This window comes from Corvus hawaiiensis, chromosome 22, assembly GCF_020740725.1.
Source record: "Corvus hawaiiensis isolate bCorHaw1 chromosome 22, bCorHaw1.pri.cur, whole genome shotgun sequence".
In the NCBI taxonomy this organism is placed as follows: Eukaryota; Metazoa; Chordata; class Aves; order Passeriformes; family Corvidae; genus Corvus; species Corvus hawaiiensis.
The window spans coordinates 6681233-6707631 of NC_063234.1; the positions used below are offsets into that span (position 1 = coordinate 6681233).

The 26399-nt window shown below is 55.0% G+C and overlaps 1 protein-coding gene across 4 annotated transcripts in view; it reads left to right on the forward strand.

Moving 5' to 3' along the window:
• The window catches only part of EPHB2 (EPH receptor B2), a 130770-nt gene that overhangs the window by 70020 nt on the left and 34351 nt on the right, over positions 1–26399 (forward strand). For all 4 annotated transcript variants that reach the window (XM_048326269.1, XM_048326270.1, XM_048326271.1 and 1 more), the window contains exons 4-5: positions 15553–15708; positions 16508–16843. In XM_048326269.1, coding sequence (XP_048182226.1) covers positions 15553–15708; positions 16508–16843 — 492 coding nt within the window. The remainder of the gene's footprint in view (positions 1–15552; positions 15709–16507; positions 16844–26399) is intronic.

The window sequence follows — 26399 nt, forward strand, 5'->3', positions numbered from 1 at the left end:
CCAGGAGCTCCAGTCGAGGACTTCTGGCTTTAAAGTGAAAGAGAAGAGGTTTAGATTAGAAATTCTTCCCTGTGAGGGAGGGCAGGCCCTGGCACAGGGTGCCCAGAGCAGCTGTGGCTGCCCCTGGATCCCTGGCAGTGTCCAAGGCCAGGCTGGATGGGGCTTGGAGCAGCCTGGGACAGTGGAAGGTGTCCCTGCCCATGGCAGCGGGTGGAACATGATGATCTTTAACGTCCCTTCAACCCAAACCAGTCTGGGGTTCTGTGAGTTTTCTCATCACTTTTTTGGTACCCCCTCCCAGAGGTGCCATCCATCCATACCTCGTGTTGGACCAGCCAGAGAGCAAGAGCAGGGCCAGCAGCGCAGGAGGACAGCGTGAGGGACCAGCACGGGAGCAGAGCAGTCTCCACATCCCATCCCACCGTGATGATCACGAGGGTTGCTGAGGTCCCTGTGTGGAAGGATGGCAGGGCACCAGCTGGGGGCACACGTACCCATGGTTTGCCATGGGAGCAGGTGAAATCACAGGAGCAAAAGCAGTGGCCTGAGGTACCCCAGAGAGTGGGGGGAGGAGAAGTCACAAGGTAGGAAGAGTCGAAGCATCCTAAAGATGCTGGAGGAGCTTGTGTTTAGTCCTGGCAGAGTTGCTGATGGCAAAACAGGGTCTCTTGGTCCTTGTCCTGCCAAGCAGAGCTCTGCCTAGCAAGCTGCCTGCAGTCAGTCTGTGTGTCCTTGCCCGTGACATTGCCTTTCTGTGGAAACCCAGGCTCTGCAGCATTGCAGAGGGAGCCAAAAGAAGCAGGAGCAGATTGGAAGAGTCCTCTAAGACCATCGGGTCCAACTGTTCATGCAGCACTGCCAGGTCCACCACTAAATCCTGTCCCTGAGCACCACCTCTAAACCTGCTTTGAACACTTCCAGGGATGGTGAGCACTGCCCAGGGCAGCCTGGTCCAATACCCTTTCCATGAAGAAATTTTTCCTGATACCCAATCTAAACCTTCCTTGGCACGACTTGATGCCATTTCCTCTTGTCCCATCACTTGTTACTGGGAGAAGAGTCCAGCCCCTACCTTACAACCACCTCCTTACAAGCAGTTGTTGAGAGCAGTGAGGTCCTCCCCTACTAATAAGGCAATTCCTTGTTAACATCCCTGCGCTGCAGCACGTTCCTGCTGGGATGAAGGATGGAGATGTGTCAGGTTGGGGAATTTCAGGCGTTTGCACTCTGCTGGTGAGGATTACAGCAGGAGAGGGCTGGGATGTGCACTCCATGCTCCAGCCTGGCTCTGCTCGCTACTCTCTGCTCCAGTCCCACATCCTTCATCAATCAGAGCTCAAATCTTCCCAAACAGGAGTGTCTCCCCACGGGACCTTCTCGGGGCTGGGTTAATCTGTACGAGCCAGTGGGGCCTTGCAAGCGGGAGCTGGCGCTTGGCAGCGTCCCAGGGAGCTGCACAGTGCTGGGCTTGGCTTGCCCGTCTGGATTAGTGGGGCTCTGCCATCTGTCCTGCTCCCAGCTCTGCCTGGAACTGCTCCAGGAGTCTCGTGCTTTGAAGAAAACCCTTCTCCGACCGCAGCCCCTTTTCCAAATATCCCAGCTGCTTCTCACCGAGGCAGCGTGGCTGCCTTCCCCCTCTCCTCTGCAGACAGAGGAAATCCTGGTGTCAGCCCCAGCCATGCCATGGGCTTTGGGAGTGGCTAACCTTGGGGAAAGGCAGTGAAGGTCCCTGGAGAACGACTGGGACCCCTCTCAGCCAAGTGAGCTCAGCGCTCGGGCAGCCTGAGGATTAAGAAGCCCAAATCTCTGCATTTTCGCTGCAGAGGGAAATTGTTGTTTGTGCCACACTGCCTGTGCAAGTTCTCACATCACATCCAGGCCTGACCCAATGCGTTGGGCATTCTCTGTCTTCAAAGGATCCCAGAATGGTTTGGGTTGAAAGGACCTTCAAGCTTATCTCATTCAAACCCCTGCCATGGGCAGGGACACCTTCCACTGTCCCAGGCTGCTCCAAGCCCCATCCAGCCTGGCCTTGGACACTGCCAGGGATCCAGGGGCAGCCACAGCTGCTCTGGGCACCCTGTGCCAGGGCCTCCAAACCCTCACAGGGGAGCAATTTCTTCCCAATATCCAACCTAACCCTGCCCTCTGTCCATTTGAAGCCATTCCCTGTGTCCTGTCGCTCCATCCCTTGTCCCCAGTCCCTCTGCAGCTCTCCTGGAGCCCCTTTAGTCTCTGGAAGGGGCTCTGAGCTCTCCCTGGAACCTCCTCTTCTCCAGGTGAACTCCCCCAGCTCTCCCAGCCTGGCTCCAGAGCAGAGGGGCTCCAGCCCTTGGAGCAGCTCCGTGGCCTCCTCTGGACTTGTTCCAACACCTCCACGTCCTTCCTGTGCTGGGACCCCAGGGCTGGGGGCAGCTCTGCAGGGGCATCTCACCAGAGCAGAGCAGAGGGTCCTCTCCATCTGAGATCTTGTGGATCCATTGCTGCAGCTCCATGCTGGGCCCTCACACTCAGCCTGTTCTCTGCAGCCCCCTCGCTGTCTCCCATCCTGGTTTCTCTGTAGCACGTAATCCAAGAACCACGTTGTGCAGAACGGGGCTGGGAGGATGCTCCGAGTGTCTGAGCGCACTCTGCAGAGCCAAATAACACCAAGAAAAGGTATCAGGGGACTTTATTTCAAGTCGCTTGTTCCACTCTTCACCCCTGGCAGTGGTGCCATCACCTTGGCCAGGAGAGCTGAGCACCTCCTGCCCTTGGAGATCCTTTGGCATGGCATGATCCATGTGTCTGCTTCCCTGGAATGGCCTCACAGTGCGGGATTTCATAAACACCAGCAGCCGCATCACAGAGTTCCTTGGCTGAGCCTTAAAGCTCTTGGGTCCCAGTTATCTAATCCTGCTCGGGCAGCCCATAGCTGATGTTCCTCCTACACCAGGAGGAATGGAAAATTTTAGGGAAGTGTTGGTTATGAAACAATCCCTCTCCATGCACACACTATGTGATTAAATATCCCTTTCTTTCTGTGGCACAGTGGATGATTTTCCCATATTTTGGGGGCAGGCCCATCTCTTGACTATGGCTTCATTTTTCTTGTGTTCTTGATTCCCATCTTGTTGCTGTTAGTCTTAAGGACCCTGTTCTTTCCACTGCTTTTACCAACTGCTGTATTTCCTGCTGACTAATTTAAAGCCACTGCTGCCAGTTCATGACTTTTTAAGATGCATTTTTACTCCTTCACTGTCATTTTTGGTTCAGAATTAATTTTCATTATAAAAATATGAATTGCCTTTTCCTGGGGGCAGCAGCAACTTTATTTGAGGCTATTTTGGTTATTATTCACGGGGGTTCATTTGTACTCTCTGTCCTTGATGGCTTTGTTGGCATCTCTGGGAACCTGTTCCGTGCTCACGCCGGGGCTGGCAGCCAGCCCTCAAGCACAGGGGGAGAGCCCTGGAAATCTGGGAAGCAGGGAAGACCCTGATTTACAGAGAGTTACTTTAAATGCACAGAGGCAGGGGCTGGGTTCAACCTTCGCATGGCTGACACCAGCCAGCATCTCCCAACCTTCTCTTTGAGCGACCTCACATCTTTTCTGTCTCAAGTTCCTTGTGCTGCTTTCCAGTGGGAGTAGGAAGATCTTGGAGTTTGGACGTATGAAATCTGGTGGAAGAAAGCTTTCAGATGTGGAAGGTGCATTTTGATGGATGCAGGCAAAACCCACCCAAATAATGGGAGTTATGAGCTGTTGAAAATTGCCTCTTCCCATCTGTTTTCCGGCATGCTCGGCTCTCAGATCCCTCCATTGAGCACTGCTCCTGATGGATTTAGAGAGATAATTATTTGCTGCTGGTTTTCCCTCATCAGAGCATCCTTTCAGAGAAAGTTATCAGTGGAATGGGGGCCTGGGGACTGAGGGCTCAGCTTCCTCCCTCTGATGTTGATCCCTCACAGCCCTCGATGCTGCACAAGCACTACAGCCCAATGACACATGGAGTGCACAGGGAATGTAGACAGTGGGAATTGCTCCTGGGTGTTTGTACAGCCATGAATTGTGGCAGTCGTTACACTCCTGCTACACAGGGAGGCTTTATAAAAGATTTCCTAGGAAATAATGTCTAAAATCCCTACTTTATCTTTCCTTACATGCACGTCCCTGGCACAGGGTGATCTTGACATGGCCATGCTGGTGGTTCTCATGTGTGGGATGGTTCAAGATGCTCTTTGGGAAGAGTTGGAGGTGACAGTGGTTTTCTTAGTCTTCATTGTACAGCCCCACATCGTATTTCCTGTTTTCTGTCAAAAATTCCTGTGTTGATTGCAGAGATGTGTCTTCCTTCCTTGGACTTCCTTGGTCAAGGGGCTGGAGCACAGGTCTCATGAGCAGTGGCTGAGGGGGCTGGGGGGGCTCAGGCTGGAGCAAAGGAGGCTCAGGGGGGACCTTGTGGCTCTGCACAACTCCCTGACAGGAGGGGGCAGCCGGGGGGGTCGGGCTCTGCTCGCAGGGAACAGGGACAGGAGGAGAGGGAACGGCCTCAGGCTGGGCCAGGGGAGGTTTAGGTTGGATATTAGGGAAAATTCCTTCACGGAAAGGGTGGTCAGACATTGACACTGGTTGCCCAGGGCAGTGATGGAATCACCAATCCCTGGAATTGTTCAGTGTGTCTGTGGGTGTGGTATTTGGTGGTGGCCCTGGCAGTGCTGTGTTGGCAGTTGGACTCAGAGGATCTCAGAAGGCTTTTCAACCTTAATGATCCCAGCCATGAGGGGCCTGTTTCAATGGAGCCCCAGCTTTTTGGCAGCTCAGGTGCCTGTGGGCACAGCGATTTTGGGTTATCCTTGCAGTTCACTCTGCAAGAACAAACACAGTGTCCCAATGTCAGCTCACTGCTGGCTGGAGCTGCTTCAGCTCAGGTTGCTGGGGAAGCCCTGAAAACGTCTGAGCACCAGAAGTGTGGCTGTTGGGATGTGAGGGAATCCGAGGTGGCAGGGACAGATGGAGTTGTGGAGCGGAGCTGGAGTCGCAGGCTGGCTCTGCAGTCCCTGAGCCATGGTGGTGACAGCACCAAGGGGCTCCGCTGTGGGGAAGGGACCTCGCTTCCACCGGGATTGCTTTAACAAAGGGGAAAGTGAATTTTTTCCCAGTCTGCTCCTGAAGACTATTCCTGGACCTTGAGAAGTGGAAGCTCAGTTGGCTGTGGGCAGCTGGAGTGGCAGGAAAGCAGCTCAGTTCCCAGGGAGAGGCTGTGACTGTCTCCGAGGATGTGGATCCCTGTTCTGGTCCCTCCTCCCAGTACTTGACCTCCCTCGTGGTGAAAAATGTCCTTGTGTCAAGCTGGAATTTTCCATGTGCCAGCTTGAGTCTTGCCTTCCTTCTGAGGTCTGGCTCCATCTTCCTCACACCCCGCAGACAGCAGCAAGGTCTCTCCTTTGCCTTTTCTTCTCCAGGCTCACATCCATCCTCAGCCTCTCCTTGCCCACCATGTGCTCCAGCATCCTGGTGGCCTTCCCTGGAACAGCCCTCCATTGCCAGTGCACTTGGGAGCTCTTTTTGGAGGAAGGTTGGTTCTCCTGAGGTTTTGCCTTTCCTAAGCCTCCTTCGGGGCATTTTGGCAAGCACAGGTGGGCAATGTGAACCGTGCTGCCTCCCCGCAGCTTCTCTACTCACTGCAGGCCAGGAAGGAAAGGTTCTGTGCAGCTCCTCCAGTGACTTAACCCACCATAATGGCCCATTTTTAATCACCCTTCTGCCAGTTCCGCTCAGCACCCAGGGCTGACGCAGAGCAGTGTTGTCATCTGGAAAGTGGCTGCTGGCGCCAAACCAACTGGCACTTTGAACCTGTCCCAACTGGGTGCTAAGCAGCATTAAAATGTGATGATTAAACATGCCTGCTCCCACTCCAAGGGTTCCTGGCCACCCCCAGCTCCACCTGGAAGAGCTGCTTGTGCCCTGGGAAGAACACCTGGAGGGGGTCTGCAGGGCTCTGCTGGAGATGGGGAAGGGAGCGTGGAGTGGGAGGGCTCGTGGTGCGGGGGAAGTCAAGGCAGAGCGATTTGGGAATAGTGCCATTGGCTGCGCACTGGACTGGGGCCTCTGGGTCAGGTGGGGGTTCCTTCAGAGACCCCATTGCAGGCTCTGAAACTGCTCCTCCAACATCTGGGACAAGGGAGTGGAGACGAGACAGGTAAAAACATTGGGCAGCCGCAGATGCACGTGGAGTACCTGGAGGGGGAGGCACAAATCCATCCCGGGTCTGATCCTGGCTCTGCTCAGACCTGGGGATGTGCAGACACTGCCTGGTCCATGCCTGCTCTGGTGCCCCCAGTCCATGTCTGGTCCGGGGGGGTCTGTGCCTGTCCCCAGCACCCCCACAGTGCCGGGGTGTGACTCCAGATTGGCACCAGGACCATGGGGGCTGGGGACACTTAAAGGGCTCTTGTCCAGGAAAAGATCCCTTTTTGCTTTCCTGTTTCCTTTAGGATTAAAGTTGTTCTCCTTGGGCTGGAAACACGGAATGTTTGTCAAGTTTACGAGGGCTTCTAGAGAGGCTTTTAGAAAGAACATCCTATCCCTTCTTTTATAGGGCTGAGATAAGATTATCTTTGTTTTAACACCAATTAAAGCGGGAAGGATTTATAGGATTAGGGGATTTCCATCAGTGCAACTTTGATGTCACCACTTGCCTGCTTGGTTTGTTCCTTTCCCTGTGTTAAACCCTTGGGAAGTGTTCCTGTAATGGTTAACATTGCCCCTCTCCCAAGGCAGAGCTTTCCCAGGCACAAGCTTGGGGAAACAATTAAACAAGACCAAACAAAGTAACAAAATGTGAAGGTCCTGAATTCTTCGGGAGACCTCTAGGAGAAAGCTGGCTCAGAATAGTCAGTGTGAGTCCACAGTGCTTCAGTGTTTGCATCAAGAGAAAAGAGACGTGCTGCTGGCCTGAGCAGCGTGTTTGAAATATGAAAATAAAATCGTAGACTCCCAGAACGGTTTGGGTTGGAAGGACCTTAAAGCTCATCCCAATCCACTCCCTGCCGTGAGCAGGGACACCTTCCACTGTCCCAGGCTGCTCCAAGCCCTGTCCAGCCTGGCCTTGGACACTGCCAAGGATCCAGGGGCAGCCACAGCTGCTCTGGGCACCCTGTGCCAGGGCCTGCCTACCCTCACAGGGAGGAATTCCTTCCCAATATCCCACCTAACCCTGCCCTCTGTCCATTTGAAGCCATTCCCTGTGTCCTGTCCCTCCATGCCTTGTCCCCAGTCCCTCTCCAGCTCTCCTGGAGCCCCTTTAGGCCCTGCAAGGGGCTCGGAGCTCTCCCTGGAGCCTTCTCTTGTGCAGGTGAGCACTCCCAGTTCTCTCAGCCTGGCTCCAGAGCAGAGGGGCTCCAGCCCTCAGAGCTTCTCTGTGGCTTTCTCTGGACTCACTCCAGCAGCTCCACGTCCTTCCTGTGCTGAGACCCCAGAGATGAAAGCAGTGCCCCAGTCCTCCCCCGCTCCATGCGAGTCACCCCAGGGCTCCCAGGCAATGCTGTTTTCCAGCCCCTGGAGCTCTGGTTCCTCCTGTGTGTGCCAAGCTGCCGAGACACGGTTTGGAGGTTGACACTGTGCAGGCACTGGCAGCGTTCTGCTCCCCCCGTGCCTGGCACTGGGATTGCTCCTGGGCCAGCAGCACCTGGCATTCCTGGGGTGGGGAATGTCCTGCTTCAGGAGAGCACTGAGCTGCTGAGCTTGGCCTTGGAGCAGCTACATCCTGGGCTGCTCTTCAGGTGTCTGCAGGAGCCAGGAGTTTGAGGCATCTGCTGCCACCAGCACTGTGCTCCTGAGCTCTGAACTCACCCCCTGGTTTCAGCTTCCCACAGAGGCCTCTGGAAGTGTGCAGTGAGCTGAGCCTTTGGGCTGCATCCAGCCCTGGTCACAGCAGCATGATGGACACGCAGATCCACATCTCCTTGGGACAGAACCAGAGAATCATGGAATCACTAAGGTTGGAAAAGCTCTCTAAGGTTGAGTCCAACCATTAACCCAGCACTGCCAGGGCCACCACTAACCCACGTCCCCAGGTGCCACATCCACATGTTTTTTGAGCGCTTCTGGGGATGGTGACTCCACCACTGCACGGGGCAGCCTGTGCAAGTACCTGACCATTCTTTCCATGACAAAATTTTCCTTAATATTCAATCTAAACCTCTCCTGGCACAATTTGAAGTTGTTTCCTCTTGTTCTTTTGCTTGATACCTGGGAGAGGAGACTGACCCCAAATAGGGACAGGGAGGTCCTCTCCCCTTGTGTATGGACAGCCCTGACAGGATAAAAATGCTGGATTATGGTCCTCTCCATCCGTACTCTGAGGATGTTGGTGACATCCCAGTCCCCCATGCTTAGGCAGGGACAGAAAACTTTCCATTTCTCTTTAAGAACCCGTGACAGGCTGGGGAGGCTGAACCAGGCTGACCGGGCAGGTAAGAAATTCCAGGCATTTCTCTCTGACAGCCAAATCCCATCAGCACTGATGGATGTGCCCTCCCCCCAGCAGCACGGGGGGGACTCGCAGGTGTGTTGCCCACAGGTGTGCTGGGCTCACCAGATGCCTGAACTTGGGAGCAGTGCTGGAAGGGAGGTGACCTTGTGAACCCCGGGAACCTGCGGGGGGGAATTTGCGGGGAAGCCTCTCCCAGGTGAGAGCTCAGCTCTGTGCTGGAGCACAGCACTGGGAGGGAGCTGCTGGGGCTGGGATGAGGCTGGTCCTGCCCAAGGCTGGGGATGCTCTCAGGAGAGCATGGAACTGTACCTGCCTGGATTTGGTGTGTGAGGAGCACCATCAGTTTGTTCCGTGGTGTCCAAAGGATGGACCCTTGGCCCTTGGTCTGTGGAGCTTTGGGCTGAGGACAGCCTGGCCGGAGGTCAGGGTGTATTTATCCCTTGCAGGACCTTCCAGCGTGGTGTGTTTTGGGGAGCTCCCAGAGCAGGGCATCACTCTGCCCTGCCCTGTCCCCTCCAAACCTCTGTGACACCCCAGCACTAAGGTCCTGTCACAGCCCCACGCTCTCCCAGTACTGTCCCTCTTCCTGGGGACCAAGGGACACAGGAGATGATGCTGAGAATGAGATGTGAGCTCTTAAACCACTGCGAGCTGTGGACACATAGGGCACTTTTGAGGGAGTTGTGTCTGTGGGAGCCTGGGATGGAGCTGGGGCAGGTGAGGGGGCTGGTGGGGAGCACCATTGCAGGGAATGTGGAGTTTGGAGTGCTGGCACCTCCAGCTGTGAGGCTGGAGCAGTGGTGCCCGTGGGCAGGTGATGGGACCCAGGTGATGTCCTGGAGCTGCTGCTGAGGTGCAGGGTGTTGGCCCTGTCAGTGGGGACGTGTCTGTGAGCCAGGATGCTTTTGCAGCCTGTCTTGTCTTGCTTCCATTCCCATCCCATGGAGAATGATGGGGTTAAACAGGAACATTTGAGTTGGGACCTCTCCCGCTATTGACAATTCTGTAATCCACATCATGGAGGTTCCCCTCCAGTTAATCTCATTTAACCCTGTTTTCCCTCCTGTATTTCCCTCCCCTGCTCTCCAAATGCTGTCAGAGCTGTTGGCAGTGACAGTACCTGGCAGTGGCATTAATTGCTTATCTGAGGATGAGGTAACAGCGTAGGCTGCCAATTAAATTTATCCCTAAGGAAACCGGAGGACCCATGTGGCCCTGGGAGGGGACAGTGCAGAGAGCTGGCACCTACAGGTCCCACTCCTCGCTCTTTGCAAGCTGGCAGCCAGCTCCAGGACCCAGAGGGCTCAGGTGTCATCTCCTGCCTCCTCAAGGCCAGACCGAGTCCTCGTCCCTGCAGCACCCTCCAGGCTGGGGACACTGGGAAAGAGTTGGAAGTGGATCCAAAGGCAGTGTTGCTCCTTTGGGTTGTCCAAAGGCCACTCTTTCACTACAAGGACAAACACCATCAGGTGAGGGACAGGGGACAGGAACAAGCAGAGGATGGACAAATTTACAAGTGAGACAAAGTGAGACCTGTTTGGATGCAGAACTGAAAACAAGGGTCAAGGTGCGAGGGACAGAATGGAGCAGAATATGGGAAAAGTGACAATGTCATTGCAACACCCACCTCATCTTCCAAGCAGGGTATGGTTGATGAAAGGAAAAAGGAGGAAATTCAGAGCTGGTTGGACATAATAGTTCTGCATAGAACATCATAAATGGCTTTAAAGTGGAAGAGAGTAGATTTAGGTGGGAGATTGGGAAGGAATTCTCCCCTGTGAGGGTGGGGAGGCCCTGGCACAGGGTGCCCAGAGCAGCTGTGGCTGTCCCTGGATCCCTGGCAGTGCCCAAGGCCAGGTTGGACAGTGCTTGGAGCAGCCTGGGATAGTGGAAGGGAATTGAACCTGAGATGAGCTTTAAGGTCCCTTCAAGTCCAAACCATCCTGTCATTCCATGATTCCATGAAATACCCCACACCCCACAAACAGTAGAGAACCAGAAGTGCTGGTGAGGGAGGGTCTGGGGTCTCATGTCCAGCCCCCATTTGCACTGGGGCTGCCACCAGCATGAGCTCAAGGCAGCCGTGGAATTCTGCCCAAGGGTGGAACTCGACCACCCCTCTCCCAGGCCAGCACCATCTTTTGGAGAAGGGGATTTTCCTAATGTCCTGCCTGAACTTGTGGTCCTTGTCCTGTGTTGCAGGGTCTGGCACCCTGAGAAGTGTTTGGGTCTGTCGTCAGCAGGTGCAGTTAGATCCCCCCTTACCGCGGTATCCCCAGTTACCCCATCCAGCTCTTCCCACCTCCCCTGTGTCCTGTGCCCCAGGGATGACCGTCTTGGTGACCCTCCACTGGACTCTCCTGCTTCTCCATATCACCCTTGAACTGGGCAACCCTAGTCCAGCCATGGCAGCATCCCCATTGCCTGGCAAGGGAAAGGAAAATACCTTCCCCGATGTCCTGGCCATGCTCCTCCTGGCTTGGCCCAGGATATTGTTTTCATTATTCTCCATAAGAGCATATCTGTGGGACTCATTCCATGTGGGGTCAGAGTGGGAGCAGCACTGTGGGGTAGGGTTTGTGGGGTGATGAGGGTGCCTGTGGGACAGGGACCCCAAGGGCATGGAGGGGGATCCCAAAAGCATGAAGAGGGACCCCGAACCCACAGAGGAGGACGAGGGGCAGGATGTAGCCAGGGCGACCGGCCCTGGGTCCTGCAACAGCAGGGAAGCTGCAGAGCCAGCCCCCAGCCCCGGCCCCGCAGGGAGAAAGGAGCCAGTGGGGAGATAAGGCTGGGGATTTAAGGCTCCTGGCAGATCCTGACAGAGCCAGGACAGCCTGGTTTCCATCAGCCTTTAAAAATGCCTTGCTGGAGTGCAGGGATCCTTGCTGCCAGGAGAAACAGGGCCAGACAGAGGGGGCGAGGAGAATCCTTCCTTCCTCAGAGCCCTCAGCACAGGCTGAAGGTGCCATTTTAGGAACTTTATTGCAGGAGGGAGCTGTTTGCTCAGAGCTGTTTCCAGGAGGGGCCTGGGCTCTGAAGGCCAGGGCAGTTTGGGATGCAGAGGAGCCTGTTTGGAGCCTGCCCAGCTCACACTGGATTAATTAAACGGTTGGAGAGAGGCAGTGAGACATGAGGGAACAGGGAAACCCTCTGTGGCCCCTCCTGCACGTTTGGCCAAAGGCTTCTCCTGAGCCGTGGGATGCCTTTCCCTGCTGAGCTGCCCTGGGACAGGAGGGCTGGAAGCTTGGTGCCAGCAGCAGAGGTGGCCTTGCCTCCCACATCCTGGCGTGGTCCTCTGCAGGAAGGGCAGGATCCTCCGTGGGTTATTCCCTTCAGGAGCTGGAATTGATGATCCTTGTGAGTCCGCTCCAGCTGAGTTTGTTCTGTGGTTCTGTGATTCCCAAAGCATGTGCCTTCCCAGGCACGACCACCTTTCCATGCCCTGGGAATGAGTGAATGGGAAGCAAGGACCCCCGGTGCTGCTCAGCATTCCCAGCCTTGCTGGAGAGAGCCACAGCCAGGACTGCAGGCTGCCTCCGAAGCCGTATCCCAGCGAGGCAGCCATCCAGGGATCTGTGCAACAGCGAGGCAATTAAAGGTCCATCTGTCCCCTGTGAACCCCTGTTAGCGTCCCATTGGTGCTGGAGGTGTGGGAAACCGCTGCAGTGATGGGGCCAGAGACACCAGCACCGTAATTGCCCTCCAGGGATGAGGGATGCTCCGATAAAGTAAAAATTTCTGTGCTTTCGCTGGTTCCATTCCCTCTTTCCAAGCAGGAATTTCTAGGGATGTCCTTGCTGCAGGCCTAAGGAAAAGGAGCAATGTCCTAAAGCTGCTGTCACCTCCCAGGGCAGAAAGCTGGGGTGTCCTCATGTCTGTGTCAGGCTGGACATGAGGAAAAGGTTCTTCCCCCAGAGGCTGCTGGGCACTGCCCAGGCTCCCCAGGGAATGGGCACGGCCCCGAGGCTGCCAGAGCTCCAGGAGCGTTTGGACAGCGCTGCCAGGGCTGCCCAGGGTGGGGTTGTTGGGGTGTCTGTGCAGGGCCAGGGGTGGGACTGATGATCCTTGTGGGCCCTTTCCAGCTGAGGATATTCTGTGATTCTGTGATGCTTCCAGCACATGGTGAGAACATTCCCATTGTTCAGGCAGAAGGGGGTTTAGCCCCTGTGTGAAGATTTCACTTTTGGTGTGCTGTTTACTCTGGAAACAAGAAATTGGGTGGATTCCAAAAGAAAAGCTGTTTTCTCACCCAGGGGACGACCTGGAGGGAGCAGAACAGTTTTGAACACAACGTTCATTTATTTTACTTCTGGAGGTTGTCATTACTTGAGAAAAATAAATCAGTAAAAAAAAGGGCTTTGCGTCAAATTTCAGTGATTTTCCTGTCTTTCCGCATGATTTCAGAACATTTAACTTTGGAGAAGTCCTGATTTTTCCAGGATTGTTTTATCCCATGCGGGACCTACTGGGGAGGAGGGGACTTGCCAAAACTCCTGGCTGTGTTTTGGTGGCTCATGCAAAGAGTTTCAGCGTCCCAGCTTGGTATTTTTGAGGAACAACCACCGAGCCCCAGTTTTTATCCCTCTCCAGCCACTGACCTGTGCCAGGGCCAATGTGGGGAATGTTTTTATCCCTTGGAGTAGTCACTAAACTCCGCAGCCTGGGCACTTTTTGGATGTCTCTCTGTCTTGATGCAGAAGAAGCATTACAGGAAAGTAGCTATTTTTAAAATAAACCTCAGGAAGGTGAAAGAGGCCCCTGTCTGAAACCATCCTTGCAGCGATGACCCTGCATTTCGCCCAGGCTGCCAGACGAGAGCAATTTTATGTGTTGGCCTTTTTGTGTGTGTCAAATATTGGTATTAGTGCAGGAAGCCTGTTATCATGTCCCCATCGCTGCTGGGGAATGCAGAACTGCCCAGCCATCACCTCTCCCAACAGCTTAACACGCTCTGACATGGGCTGGTCCCGAGGGAACTGGGTCAGGAATGGAATCGAACGGGTGAGGGATTGATGGAAACGTCCAGGAACATGAGGAGAATCCCGTTTTTCAACAGCTCCTTTGACCATTACAGGAAGGAAGGACTGTGCAAATGGGAAGGCTGATGGAATTTTTCTGTAGAGCTTTTCTCATTGGAAACTCAGGATAATTCCGGAGGAAGGGAGATGAAAAGTGAAAAAAAAAAACCCTTCTTTTTTTCCTTTTTTCCCAAATGAAAAACAGCTACTTTTTAGCAATGGCTCTTGCTCACAGCAACCCCAGTGAATGCTTTTCCCAGGCTGTTTTCTGATCTGCCTCATTCCTGGGAGCCTTGGCAGGCGGCTGAAGGAGAAGTTTGTTAAACTTGTTTCAGCACAGGAACCACCTGGCTCCCCCCAGGCTCTTCAGGCTGTGTCAGAATTAACAGCAGCAGAAAGTCACAACAGGAGTAACCACAGAGGAACGCTCCGAGCCGAGCTTTTCCTTGGGCACTGGTGATCCCTGGGCTTGGAGGGGACTTTCTGGTGCTGAGAGCTTTGCAGGGCTGTTTTTATCCATGAGTGCTGGATCTGGGAGTGCTGGATCACAGCGTGGTCCAGCCTTCACCACCACCAGCTGTAGGCACCACACACCCCCATGGCCCCCTCGCCCACCCTGTGGGGCTGGACACACGTGGGGTTGAGGGCCCGCTGCTACTGCTCAGCAGAGCCAGCAATTCATTTGTAATATTGAGTCATAAAATCATTAAGGTTGGAAATGCCCCCTAGGATCATCAACCCAGCACTGCCGTGTCCACCACTAAGCCATGTCCCACATCTACAAAGTCATGAAGACAAAACTCTGTGGGGAGTTGCAAAAGGACCCTATGAGACAGCGTGACCAGGGAGTGAGAAGGCAGTTGGAATTGAAAAGACTTGAGGTGATACAAATGGGAGAAAACAACCCCAGGTTCATGGAATGGTGGAATCACAGAATGGTTTGGGCTTGGAGGTGCCTTAAAGACCATCTTCCAGTTGACCAGTTCACACACACCTGCACAGAGATGAGCTGGGAGTTGGCCCGGTGTCCCTCACGACAGATCTTGGGGCTTTCACAGTCGGTACCATCATGGTTAAAAAATAATGTGGGCACTGCTGAAGAAAGAAGAGAATAAAACAGTGAATGTTGTTATGCAGTGTGGAGCATGACAGTGGTTTGGACAACCCTAGAGGTCGTGGACAAGGTGGATGGTGATTGAGCGTCCATTGGCAACGGAGGTGTGGGATGGCATCAGGAATGGCAGCTTGGCTTCGAAGCAGAGAGCAGCAGTTTCTTCCTGCAGCAAGTGGTTACAGCACAGGGCTCTTTGGGGCTCAAACGGGTGCAGGACATTTGCAGGGAATACAAAAATGAGTGGGTAACTTAGTGGGAGAAACACCCACGTGGGGTGTTGAGTGCAAGGAGCTGCATCTTAGAAAGGAGTGGGGAAGTGTTGTGGGCAACACGTGCACCTGGTTCATGCCTTGCTCCTTGGGTGGTCATGGAATCATGGAATATCCTGGGCTGGAAGGAACCCACAGGGATCAAATCCAACCCTTGACCCTGCACAGACACCCCAGCAATCCCACCTTGTGCCTGGCAATGCTGTCAAATGTTCCTGGAGCTCTGGCAGCCTCGGGGCCGTGCCCATTCCCTGGGGAGCCTGGGCAGTGCCCAGCAGCCTCTGGGGGAAGAACCTTTCCCTGAAATCCAACCTAAACCCCCCTGACAGGTGCTGTTGAGGGGAGGATTCTGGTGTCCGTGGTCTGATCTGGTACAGCCACTCACATCTTATGTGGCAGTGGCTAAAAATCCGCTCTGCATCCCTACAACCCCTGTTCTGCACTCATGGCTGGGGAGTGGGGACAGAGGTGTCTGCAGGGGGACCCATCTCTGCAGGTGCCTTCACAGGGCCTTCCAACCAGCTGCTCCTTCTCCACTGTGTTCACTTCCAGTTGTCAGGATTTCCTTTGGGCTCTGCAAAGCCCCAAGGGTTGTTTTGGCAGCAGTGTTGGGCTCCAGGCATCCCCCCAGCCCCCTTCTTGTTGCTCACACTGCTCTCCTTCTCTTCCAGGCTGCCCCTTGGGGACATTCAAGGCCAGCCAGGGGGATGAAGGGTGTGTCCACTGCCCCATCAACAGCCGGACAACCTCGGAAGGGGCCACAAACTGCGTGTGCCGAAATGGATATTACCGGGCCGACGCCGATCCCGTGGACATGCCGTGCACCAGTATGTGGGTCTGGGCAACTGGGAGGGGACCATGTGGTGGGGAAAGGAGATGATCATCAGTCAAAGCACCGAGAGATGCTTGACAAAGGTGTCTATCCCAGTGGGGTGTACTACACAACCTACTACACAAACTGACTGGTAAATTTTGCCAGGGCTGTCGTGATGCCTTGAGAGGCCACTTAAAAACAGAGACTAGACAAGACTAAAGGAATAAAGGTAGTTATTTATTTGAAAGGCCTTCAAAGGTACACCCTGGGGAGGCAGAGGCTGTTGCCAAGATGGACCCCAAGATGGACAACAGGTCATGAGTTCTTCACACTTTTATAGGTTTGGTTCATTTGCATATCAGGGTTAATTCTCCAATTAAAGCTTCAGTTTAATGATGTGGTTTTAGTTTCCCCTCAGCTTGCCCTGCTCTCAGAGATTTTTGGTTTATACTTTTTGGGCCCAGGACAGTCTGAGTGTCCTTGAAGAGCAGGCCTGGAGAGGCTTTGTTATGTCTACCCAGCACGAGAGAGCAGAAATTAACAGGCTCCAAGAAACTCCAGAGTTACACACCAGGCAGTGCAGGATTTGAAAAGTAAAAAAGTTAAAACCTAAGACATTGGTCACACAATCCAATTAGCCTGGGATAAGAGGACTGGTTTTATTCCCACTCTTGCCTTTGGATGTCCAGCTTGCTGCACACATCCCTGACACCAAGAGAAGCACCCGGGTCAGCTCACGCAGAGTTCTGCCCAGGGATGGGGAGCAGGGCGGGTGCAGCTGTCTCACACCTTCCTGTCTGTCCCCTTTCCAGCCATCCCGTCCGCCCCCCAGGCCGTGATCTCCAGCGTGAACGAGACGTCCCTGATGCTGGAGTGGAGCCCTCCGCGGGACTCCGGGGGCCGGGAGGACCTGGTGTACAACATCATCTGCAAGAGCTGCGGCGCGGGGCGCGGGGCCTGCACGCGCTGCGGGGACAACGTGCAGTTCGCCCCGCGCCAGCTGGGCCTCACCGAGCCCCGCATCTACATCAGCGACCTGCTGGCACACACCCAGTACACCTTCGAGATCCAGGCCGTCAACGGCGTCACCGACCAGAGCCCCTTCTCCCCGCAGTTCGCCTCTGTCAACATCACCACCAACCAGGCCGGTAAGGCCCAGAGCGGTGCCCTCAGCAGAGCTCCCCACGCCGGGGTGGGGTGGGCGGCATCTCAGGGCTGTGCTGGCTGAGCCCCTGTGGGCTGGAAGGGGACAAGAGGTGGGGTGAGGTGTTGCTTATTCCGTAATGTCAGTGGCGCTGAAAGTGCCTGGCAATTTTCGGGTGAATCCCAAGCCCTGGGTGTGAAAATATCCCTTATTTCAGTGAAAAGCTGGAGTGTGCCCCAAGGCAGAGCTGCCTCCCCGTCATGGCAGCAGAACAGCTCGTGGCACTGTCCCCTGGTGTCACAGCATCACTCTCCAGTGCTGGATGTGTGGCTGGGCCTGAGGTTGTTGCCTCAGAGCATCGTTGCAGGCACTGTCAAGAGTGTTGCAGACACACTCCCGGTTCCTGGGGAGGGAAGGTGAGGTGGCTCCAGCATTTCGATAGGAGCTGCAACCCCTGCTTGGACTGTAGAGAGAGCCAGGACAGACTGAGAAAGCCAAGGAGAGCTGCACAGAAGAGGGGCTGGGAGATGAATATTTGGGATAACAGTCTGGGAATCTGCTCCAGTTCCTGTGCCACTGCAGAGTCGCTTGGTGAAGCAGCTGGAGCACAGAGCTGGGAGGGTTTCATTCAGGATCTCCAGCTCTGTGCAGGGTGGCTTTGCTGGGGGAAGGGGTGGTCAGAGTAGCTGGCAGTGCTGCTCCCAGGAGGGTCACCAGCAGCCCCCTGGCAGCTGTGCTGGTGGCAGGGAGCCCCACCGAGCTGCTGGCCAGGGGCTGCCTTCCCAGCCCACCTGGAAGCCATCTGGAGCTGGGCACGGCTGGGGCTGGGGCTTGGCTTAATGGGATTGAGGTGGAAGGATGCCAGTGAGGCACAGCCCTGCTTGGGAGTAGGAGAGACTCTGGTCCCTCTGAAGCTGCCCTGGACGCTACCTGACCCCCAGGGCTGAATTTGGCAGCTGTGGGTGAATTGCCTGGAGGCTGTGGTGTGTTCTGGCTGCAGGGGATGGTGGGTGGGGTAAAACAGCAGTGGGGCAGGTGGGCATTACCTGGGCATCACTTCCAGAGGGAACCTGCAAATGTGTCTGGGTGAACCATTACGGTGCCCTCTGATCTGGAGTTAGCTCAGGAGCAGGGTCAGGGTGTTTTTGAAGCCCTGAGAGCAGGTCTGACATGGGATGAGCTGTGCTTTGGCTCCAAGCGGGGCCAGGTCTGCCCCCGGGGAGGAGAGGGGAGCAGGTCTGGGTGACCAGCTTCCTTTACCTGATGGAGATGGGGTGGCTGTAATGCTGCCTCGAGCTGGGAAGGGACTCTGCACCCTCCCACCGTGGTCCTGCACTATGGATTAATAATTGGATGCTCATATTTTGTACTTGCATTTCTCTGCTGTGCTTGAACCTTCATGTATCACCCGTGGCTGCTCCCACCTGAGCAAAACCAGTGAGCTGAAGCACAGGCGAATCCTTTTCAGTCCCCTGGATCCTCCTCCTTGTGTTTTCCTGGTTTGACACTCCTTTATTATCAGGGCTCACACTTCCCAGCCTGTGTGATGTCTCTCTTAATGTATCTATTCATTAGCACTAAACACTAACTGTCTGGTTGCTAATTCCTCTGTAATTAGAGGCTCTGAATTCTTCTGCTTACACTCGGCACTGCCTGGCAGCCTTGATGTAGATCATTAGCAGTTGGTAACAGAAGCTGCAGACACAAAGGCAGAGCTGGGACAGGAGAATGGAGGGTGTTGGGGGAGAGGAGAGGGAGCAGAGAGGGAGGATGAGCCTCCCTCTGCCGTGGCTCTGGGTGGAGCAGCCAGCTGGGGCTCCACCGTTCAACGTCTGATGGGGTTGTGCTCCTGCCACAGCTGGACAAAGCAAAGTGCCCACACCCCTCGGGGTCCTGCAGCCCTGCAGGAAGCAAGGAAAATCCTCCTGGTTCCCCCAGGGGCACACGGGGACTGCTGGGGACCCGTGTGCTGTGGGACTGAGGAGAGATGCCTCGTCACCAGCAGCATCCAAAACCTTCAGGTGTCACCAGTTCTTCAGCACCCACATGTACAAGGGCCTGGAGTGCCAGGACACAGGGAATGGCTTCCCACTGCCAGAGAGCAGGAAGGAATTGTTCCCTGTGAGGTTGGGGAGGCCCTGGCACAGGGTGCCCAGAGAAGCTGTGGCTGCCCCTGGATCCCTGGCAGTGTCCAGGGCCAGGTTGGACGGGGCTTGGAGCAGCCTGGGAGAGTGGAAGGAGACCCTGCCCATGGCAGCGGGTGATGAGCTTTAAGATCCCTTCCAATCCAAACCATTTTGGGATCCCAGGAAAAATCTCCTGTGAGAGTAAGAAAACAACCCCTCTAGAGCAGCCGGAAGGAAGGTCCTGAGTGTGGCCAGGTGGGTGACACAGGGTGGGTGATGGTTTGGTGACCATCATCATCCCGTGGCTGTGACCCCTTCCAGCAAACTGGATCCCCATAAACATGATCCAGCTGCCTTCCTGAGCAATATCTTCTGTCACCTCTGAGCCCGGGCTGTGTTTTCTCTCTGCCCTTCTCAGCACCTCATCCTCGACCTCCAGCTCCACACTGCATCTCCAGCTCACCTGCATTCCTGCCTCTCACATCCTGCAGCTGAGCAGCACCTCATCCCCCAAAGCTCAGCATCACTCCAGGAGTGAAATCCAGGACTCTCCATGTGCCACAGTCCTGTCTGAAGGGACCGTGACAGAGCCTGGGTGCCACCAAAAGCCTTTTCCCAGCCAGTCCTCAACAAAGGATCTGTGCAAAGAGGGTGGCTGAGAGCCATGCCAGCATCCCAAGGGTCAAGGAGCTGAGCCTGGCCCGAGGCTCTGGATAACAACACTTGACTAATTGAGAGCCATGCCAGGCACCAGCTCTTGCTGGCAGCCCCTGACTACTAATTCGTGGCCTTTCTTTGGGGAGGGGTGGGGAGTGGGGAGAGTCTTGGTGCTGTGAGGATTTGCAGGCTCCATCCACACCGTGGCCAGGCTGAGTGCCCTGGGAGAGCTGAAGGGAAGGGCTCCGTGGGCAGGGCTGAGTTAATAGCAGTGGGAAGGGCACTTCTTGGTAACTGGCTTCTGTGACCTGAGGAGAGAGGAGGAAGCCTTGGGCTCTGAGTATCCAGAGAGAAATTCAAGACCTCCCAGTGGTGGGGGAAAGAGAGCATCCAGGCTGTTGGGAATGGGTGCCTTTTGTGAGCAACTCTTGTCACAGGGGATAAGGAGGGAGGATTAGTGCTGATGTCAGAGGCTCTTGGCTGCAAACAGAGCCACAGAGAGCCATAAATGGCCCTTACAGAGGGAATACCAGGAGTGCGCGGTGGAGGAAACCGATCCAAGGTCCCGATAAACCCATCAGGATGATTCCTCACTCTCCATAGATCCAGAAAACTTGTTACGATTATTTGCATTGTTACTCTGGGTGGCATTTTACAGCAGTATGTCACGACATGGTGATAGGGGTTAGTGGCGAGGTGGCATTCAGTCAAAGGTTGGACTTGATGATCTTGGAGGTCTTTTCCAATCTTCCATGATTCTCTGGGTCCCTTGAGGAGGAAGATGTGCAGCCTGCACGTCTGCCCCAGGCTCACGCCAAGCATAGTAGGGTTTGAGTTTTGGTGGCTGTCACAGCCCAGGTTGTGTCCCAGCCACGCAGGGTCCTTTGGGCAGGGCTGTCCCAACAGGACTCGGAGGAGCCCATGAGCTCAAGGACAGGTGACCATGGTCCAAAGCAAGGACACAGGCCATGGCCCTGCTCTGCTGGGGGTCTCCTAGCACTGGACTGAGCCCAGCCTGGTCCTGTTGCAGACCTTGAGAAATTCAGCCATGAGCGATGAAGCACAGGTGAGACAGATCCCGGGATGTGCAGAGCACCAGAAAGGAGGATTTTTTCCCTCACCTTCAATCAAAACAATTCCCTTGCATCCACAGTCCCGGAGCTCTGCTGGCAAAGGCAGCAGGGGGCACGGAGAGGTCAGAGGGCAGGTGAGGTGAAGGGATGAGGTGGGTAGGACCAGACCTTCTCACCAGCCATCCCAGCCTGCTGTTTGCTTGTCACATTAGTGATGCTGCCGGCTAGACAGGGACAGGAGAGTTGTACTGCCTGGGGCACGGGGAGTCTTGCTTTCATCTTCTCACTTTACTGTGCATCAGAGGATGTGTCTGGCTCCCTTCTTGTGAGGGAGGCACAGCAGAGCCCACGCTGCTCCGGACACGAGCAGGAGCTGTGGCTCCTCCTGTTCTCTCCCGTGCTGCTCAGCTGGGCCCTGTTGCAGCCAAGAGTGAAACCAGAACCTGGGAAAGTGCAGAAACTACCTCAAAGGGCTGGATTGAGCTTTCCAGAGCTTCAAAGCTCTGAGTGTTTGTTTATAATAGAATCCCAGAATGATTTGGGTTGGAAGGGACTTTAAAGATCACCCGGTCCCACCCCCTGCCATGGGCAGGGACACCTTCCACTGGCACAGGTTGCTCCAAGCCCCATCCGAGCTGGCCTTGAACTTCAACAAGATTTTGACACTCTACTTTCTTGTTTCTTCCAGAATAAAAGGCAGGGGGTTGTAACATTTGAGCATCCTAGATGTCTCATGTGACTTCCACCTTCGGCAGGGCTGCTGCCAGCACTGCATAAGGGAAGTCATGGCTTTGGGTAGACAGTTGTTGCTTACCTCCAAAGGCAGAGCTTTCCCCATGGTCGCACTGACTTGTCCCAGATCTGCACCACCCTCCTGGGGAAGGAACTTCTTCTGATGTCCAACCTGACCCTCCCAAGTTATGATTTATGGCCACTGCTCCTTGTTCGACTAAGTTTCAAAGGTTCTAGCGCAGAGGTGTTTTAGATCAGTCTGAATACCCGTTAGAATCCCAGAGTGGTTTGGGCTGGAAGGGGCCTTAAAGCTCAGCTCATTCCACCCCCTGCCAACCTTCCACTAGAGCAGGTTGCTCCAAGCCTTGTCCAGCCCAGCCTGGGACACTTCTAGGGATGGGAATTTTCCTCCATTTCTGTCCTGTCTTTAGCTAAAACACCTTTCTGGGAAGCCATCAAGGGACAGGCAGCCCATCGGGTCCTTGTACATGAGCCTGTGTAGCTCACTGCTTTTTTCCCTAATGAAATCACTGATTTTCTAAGGAAATACAGGAGACTCTGTCTGTCAGGACACCAGTGGAACATTTGATTTGGAGAACTGCTGGCTGGAAGTGGTTCTGTGAAGTCTGTCCAGGAACTGCATAAATGGGGGACCACAACAACCCGAGTAGGGAAGCATCAGCTGAACTGAGGTGACTGAGGTCTGTGAGAAGCAGTCTCATACTTCTTGATGTTTCAAGACCTGGTAGGGTACTTCTTGTGAAGAAAACTGACACAAAAGGGGGAAAAGCAGAAATTTCCTGAGCTTTGGAGCTATCTCACACAGGGAGGAGCCAGCACAAAGCCTGTTTGCCTGTGTGACAGAGCAAGCTGGGCTGCTGTCCTGAGGTCACTGAAATCCCAGGTTTCATCTTTCGGGGACTTCACTGGATGTGTTTCTTGATAATTTGGGCTGGTCCCAGGCTCCAAACCTCCTGAAACCTTGACATCCCCAGGGCTGCTTCTCCTGCCCCAGCTAACATCCAGACCTTGCCTTCCATGGACCCGTGTCACCATCCTGGTTCCATCATCTGTCTTCTCTTCCATTCACCCACAGCTCCATCTTCACCCTGACTGTCACCAAAATGTGATGTGGCTTGGCATTTGCTGCCCTCCTCCCCTCTCTTGTCCCAACTTGTTGCCTTCACTGCATCCCCCCAGCCTGCAGGAGCCAGCTGCCCAGGAGGGATCCTGCCATGCCCAAATCCCTTCTCCTCTGCCACTGGAGACCGTCTGCAGCAGATGGAAGGAGCTTTGCCAGCTGCTGGCTCTTCAGGAGCCTCTTCCCGCTCCTGTGGTGGGCAGTTGGGGGTTTGTTGGCAGAGCAGGGGATGGGCTGCACTGCTGGAGCTTCCCGAGCAGATGCCCTTCCCTGCCCGCCACCATCTCTGTGGGCTCCTCCTCCTGCTGACTCCCAGGCTTCCCCGTTGCATAAATTACACCATGAGTTTGAGGATCATTTTTCCCACACCTGCCTGGGGCTTCAGAAACCTGTTCCTGTGCATCTGGAGCTGACTTTGGTCAGAAAACAACAGTCTGTCCATGATGGATGGGGTGGAAAGTCCCTTCTGCTGAAGCAGGGGCTCTCCCAGTGTGCCACCATCCCTGCTCTGTGCTGTGCTGGGAGCTGATGGGGAGGCTCCAGGACTCACCTTTTCCTCCTGTGGTGGTTTATCTCTCCTGCTGCCCTTGGCAAACACAGCCCTGGGGCAGTGCCCTGGGGCAGGTGGGGAGGCTGGAGGTTGTGTAGCAGAGGGGTTACTGCAGCCTCCTGGCCGGGTGTCCCTCGTCCTTCTTGGGGTCCCTGGGGGTTAGTGGGGTCCCTGTGGGAAGGGATGAGTCTCTGTGTGACCCTGTGCAGGCAGGAGGATGCTCACTGTGCCTGGGCCTCCTCAGCCTGGTCCGTGGCCATCCCTGCCCTGGCAGGGATGCAGGAGGCAGCTGCATCGCTGGGGCTGGGCAGGAAATGCTCTTCCAAAGGCAAAAAAAGGGTATTTCAAAAATCTTCCCCTACACACAGGGAACTGGTGGAGTTTGCCGTGCAAGAGAGCAAGGGAAAAAGTTCAGTCACAAATTAGCAAGACTCAGTGATGCTCCAAGGGCTGGAGCCCCTCCACAGCCAGGCTGGGAGAGTGGGGGAGGTTCAGCCTGGAGAAGAGAAGGTTCCAGGGAGAGCTCCGAGCCCCTTGCAGGGCCTAAAGGGGCTCCAGGAGAGCTGCAGAGGGACTGGGGACAAGGCATGGAGGGCCAGGACACAGGGAATGGCTTCAAATGGACAGAGGGCAGGGTTAGGTGGGATATTGGGAAGAAATTGTTTCCTGTGAGGGTGGGGAGGCCCTGGATCCCTGGCAGTGCCGAAGGCCAGGCTGGATGGGGCTTGGAGCAGCCTGGGACAGTGGGAGGTGTCCCTGCCATGGCAGGGGGTGGAAAAGTCCCTTCCAACCAAACCATCCTGGGATTCTATGGATGCTCTGCAGCAGACATCACTCTTTCAAGGACTATGGCTCTAAGCTTTCCGTGTTAGAAATTTTGAAGTCAGGTTGTTCCTAAGGACAGTTATCGTTGCAGTTAATTGGCACCTTTTGGGAAAGTATCATTTTATGGAAAATCTGGGGGGCAGGTTGGAGGTGTGGGGGTCTGGCTCCCACTGTGTTCCTGCTTCCCAACAGCCTTTGCTGGGGACATCCCGTGATCCAGAGCAGATGAGTTTTCCACGTGCAGAGGGGGCCAGGAGGTGGGGACACCCTTGGCATCGTGTGACCCCAAAGCTGCTCTGGCAGCGGCATGGGGGGTGCCAGGATCCTCTGGAGCAGCTCCTCTGTGTGGGAACAAAGCCCTGCAGGCTGGGTGGCACATGCAAATGGGGACTGCAAACCCCACTGAACAAAGAGCTCAAACACAGCCAAACCCTCCGCTGCCCGGCCAAGTCGCTGGGCTTGTGGCATTAGCAGCTGCTTTAAAGGCTGTAATCTACACCAAAGCCTGCCTTGATTCAAGTGGGGCCACAGCCAGGACCAGCTTTGGGCTGCTTTGCCATGTTTTTAAGATTTTCCAGCGTTTGTAGTTACAGCCTCAAGGAGCTGCAGGCTGGGCCCACTGGGAAGTTTTCCAGACACTTGACACAGCGTGGGTACCAGCCTGATGAGGCCACCTTGCCAAGAACCTCGGAACAAAAACCTCACACACTGTGAAACACCAATTTTCCAGAGCTCCAGCAAGTCCAGGAGTATCCCAGACTTGAGAATTTTTACTCCTTTAAGGGCAAATGTTGTTTATTAAAGAGCCCCAGTGCTGCCATCCCTTGCTTTCCTCAGCTTCTGCTGGAGAGAATTCATTCCAAAAGCATGTGGCTCCTGAACTTGCCATCACAGGGGCAGAACTGGGAAAGGAATTGGGGGAATAAATGTTCTAATAGTCCAAGGAATAGCAAACCCTTTTAGCAGGAAAGTCACACACACACAAGTGTTGGTGGAGGGGCTTTTGGAGGTCTTCAGCCCAACCTGCCATGCAAAGCAGGGTCACCAGGGTCCCCATGGAGGGCAAGTCAGGAGAATCCTCCCTTCTTCCCTTCCTCATCCAGGTATTCCTCACTGTGGTGCGTTCAGAGCTCATGTTGGAGGAAGGCATCTGAATTCAAATCCATTCTCCAGGAGCGCCCGTGGTGAGCCTGTGATGTTTAAATGGCAGGAGAGAGTTTTACCCAGAAAAGCAAAAAACGAGGAAGGTTTTAACCAGAGAAACCGATTTTCAGATTGATACCTGGATGTGTTTGGACTCTGAGCCGAACAGGAGCACAAAAAACGGGGGCCTTGGGGTCAGTGGTGAGACCTGGAGTGGGGACAGTTGGACCATTGCACAGTGACAGTCACCTGCTGGGGACCATGTGGGACTGGGGAGCTGTGGGGCAAGGAGGGAAGGCTGGTCTGGATTAGGTGTCCTGTGGGGGAGACAGTGGTGTGAGACATCCAGGTCTCTGGGAGTGCGGGGGTCAGTTGTCCTGGCTGTCCCCTCTGCCCGTGCTGGAGAAACAGAGGTCACCCCCACCCCTGTGCCTACTGCACCTGCCTGAAGCCTTGCACAGGAGCTCTGTGTGCTCCTGCCACTTCAAACACAGCTTTCCAGACTGCTGGAGCCTGGATCCCAGCCTAGAGGTCTCCAAGCCCTGTGGATTGAAGGTCAGGACAGCCCTCGCTCCGTGACTGATCACAGCACCGTCCTGGCTGCTGCACAATGTCACCTCCAGCCTCACTGCAGGGTGTGGGAACCCTGTCTTGGGGGGTGCCCTGCTCTGGACCCACAGGGAATCCTGCTCCCCACCTGCTGGAGCTGCCTGGGTTACCCAGGCAGACTGGGTCCCTGGGTGAAGGCAGTGAGAGGGAAGCTTGCCCCCTTCCCCCAAGGTTTTCCCAGTCTCCCCCCTCGCCGCAGTGGCAGGACAGTCACAGGCATCCCCTGCCAGATGCTCTGGCAGAACTTTCTGCTCTGACAGAACCTTCTCCCCACATCGCCCCATTCCCTGCCCTGTCCCGTGGCCTCTGGACTGGCTGGTGCCTCGCAGCATCATGGTGCATTTCCCTGCCACTCTGTCTTCAGCCGCGGGTCAGGCAGTTAATCCTGACCCCGATCACAGCCGCTGCTGCACGGGGTAATTGAAAATGCCAGAATTCCCTGCTGACTCTCCTATAATAAAAGCAGTTCCCCCCGTCCGGTAACCTGACACTCCAGGGACCGAGATCTGTCAGGAGGGCTCCGAGGAGATGCTGGAAAGCTCCCAGCTGTTCACCTCGCTTTTTCCCCTGGGTGATTTCAAAGTGTAGCCGGGGAGAGGCCACGGGCCAGGCTGGCTTTGCTCTCTCTGCACTGTGAGTGTTTTCCAGAGCAAATGTTGACTCTGTCTGACATGACACGGGTTAGTGGTATTAAAGTGATCAGA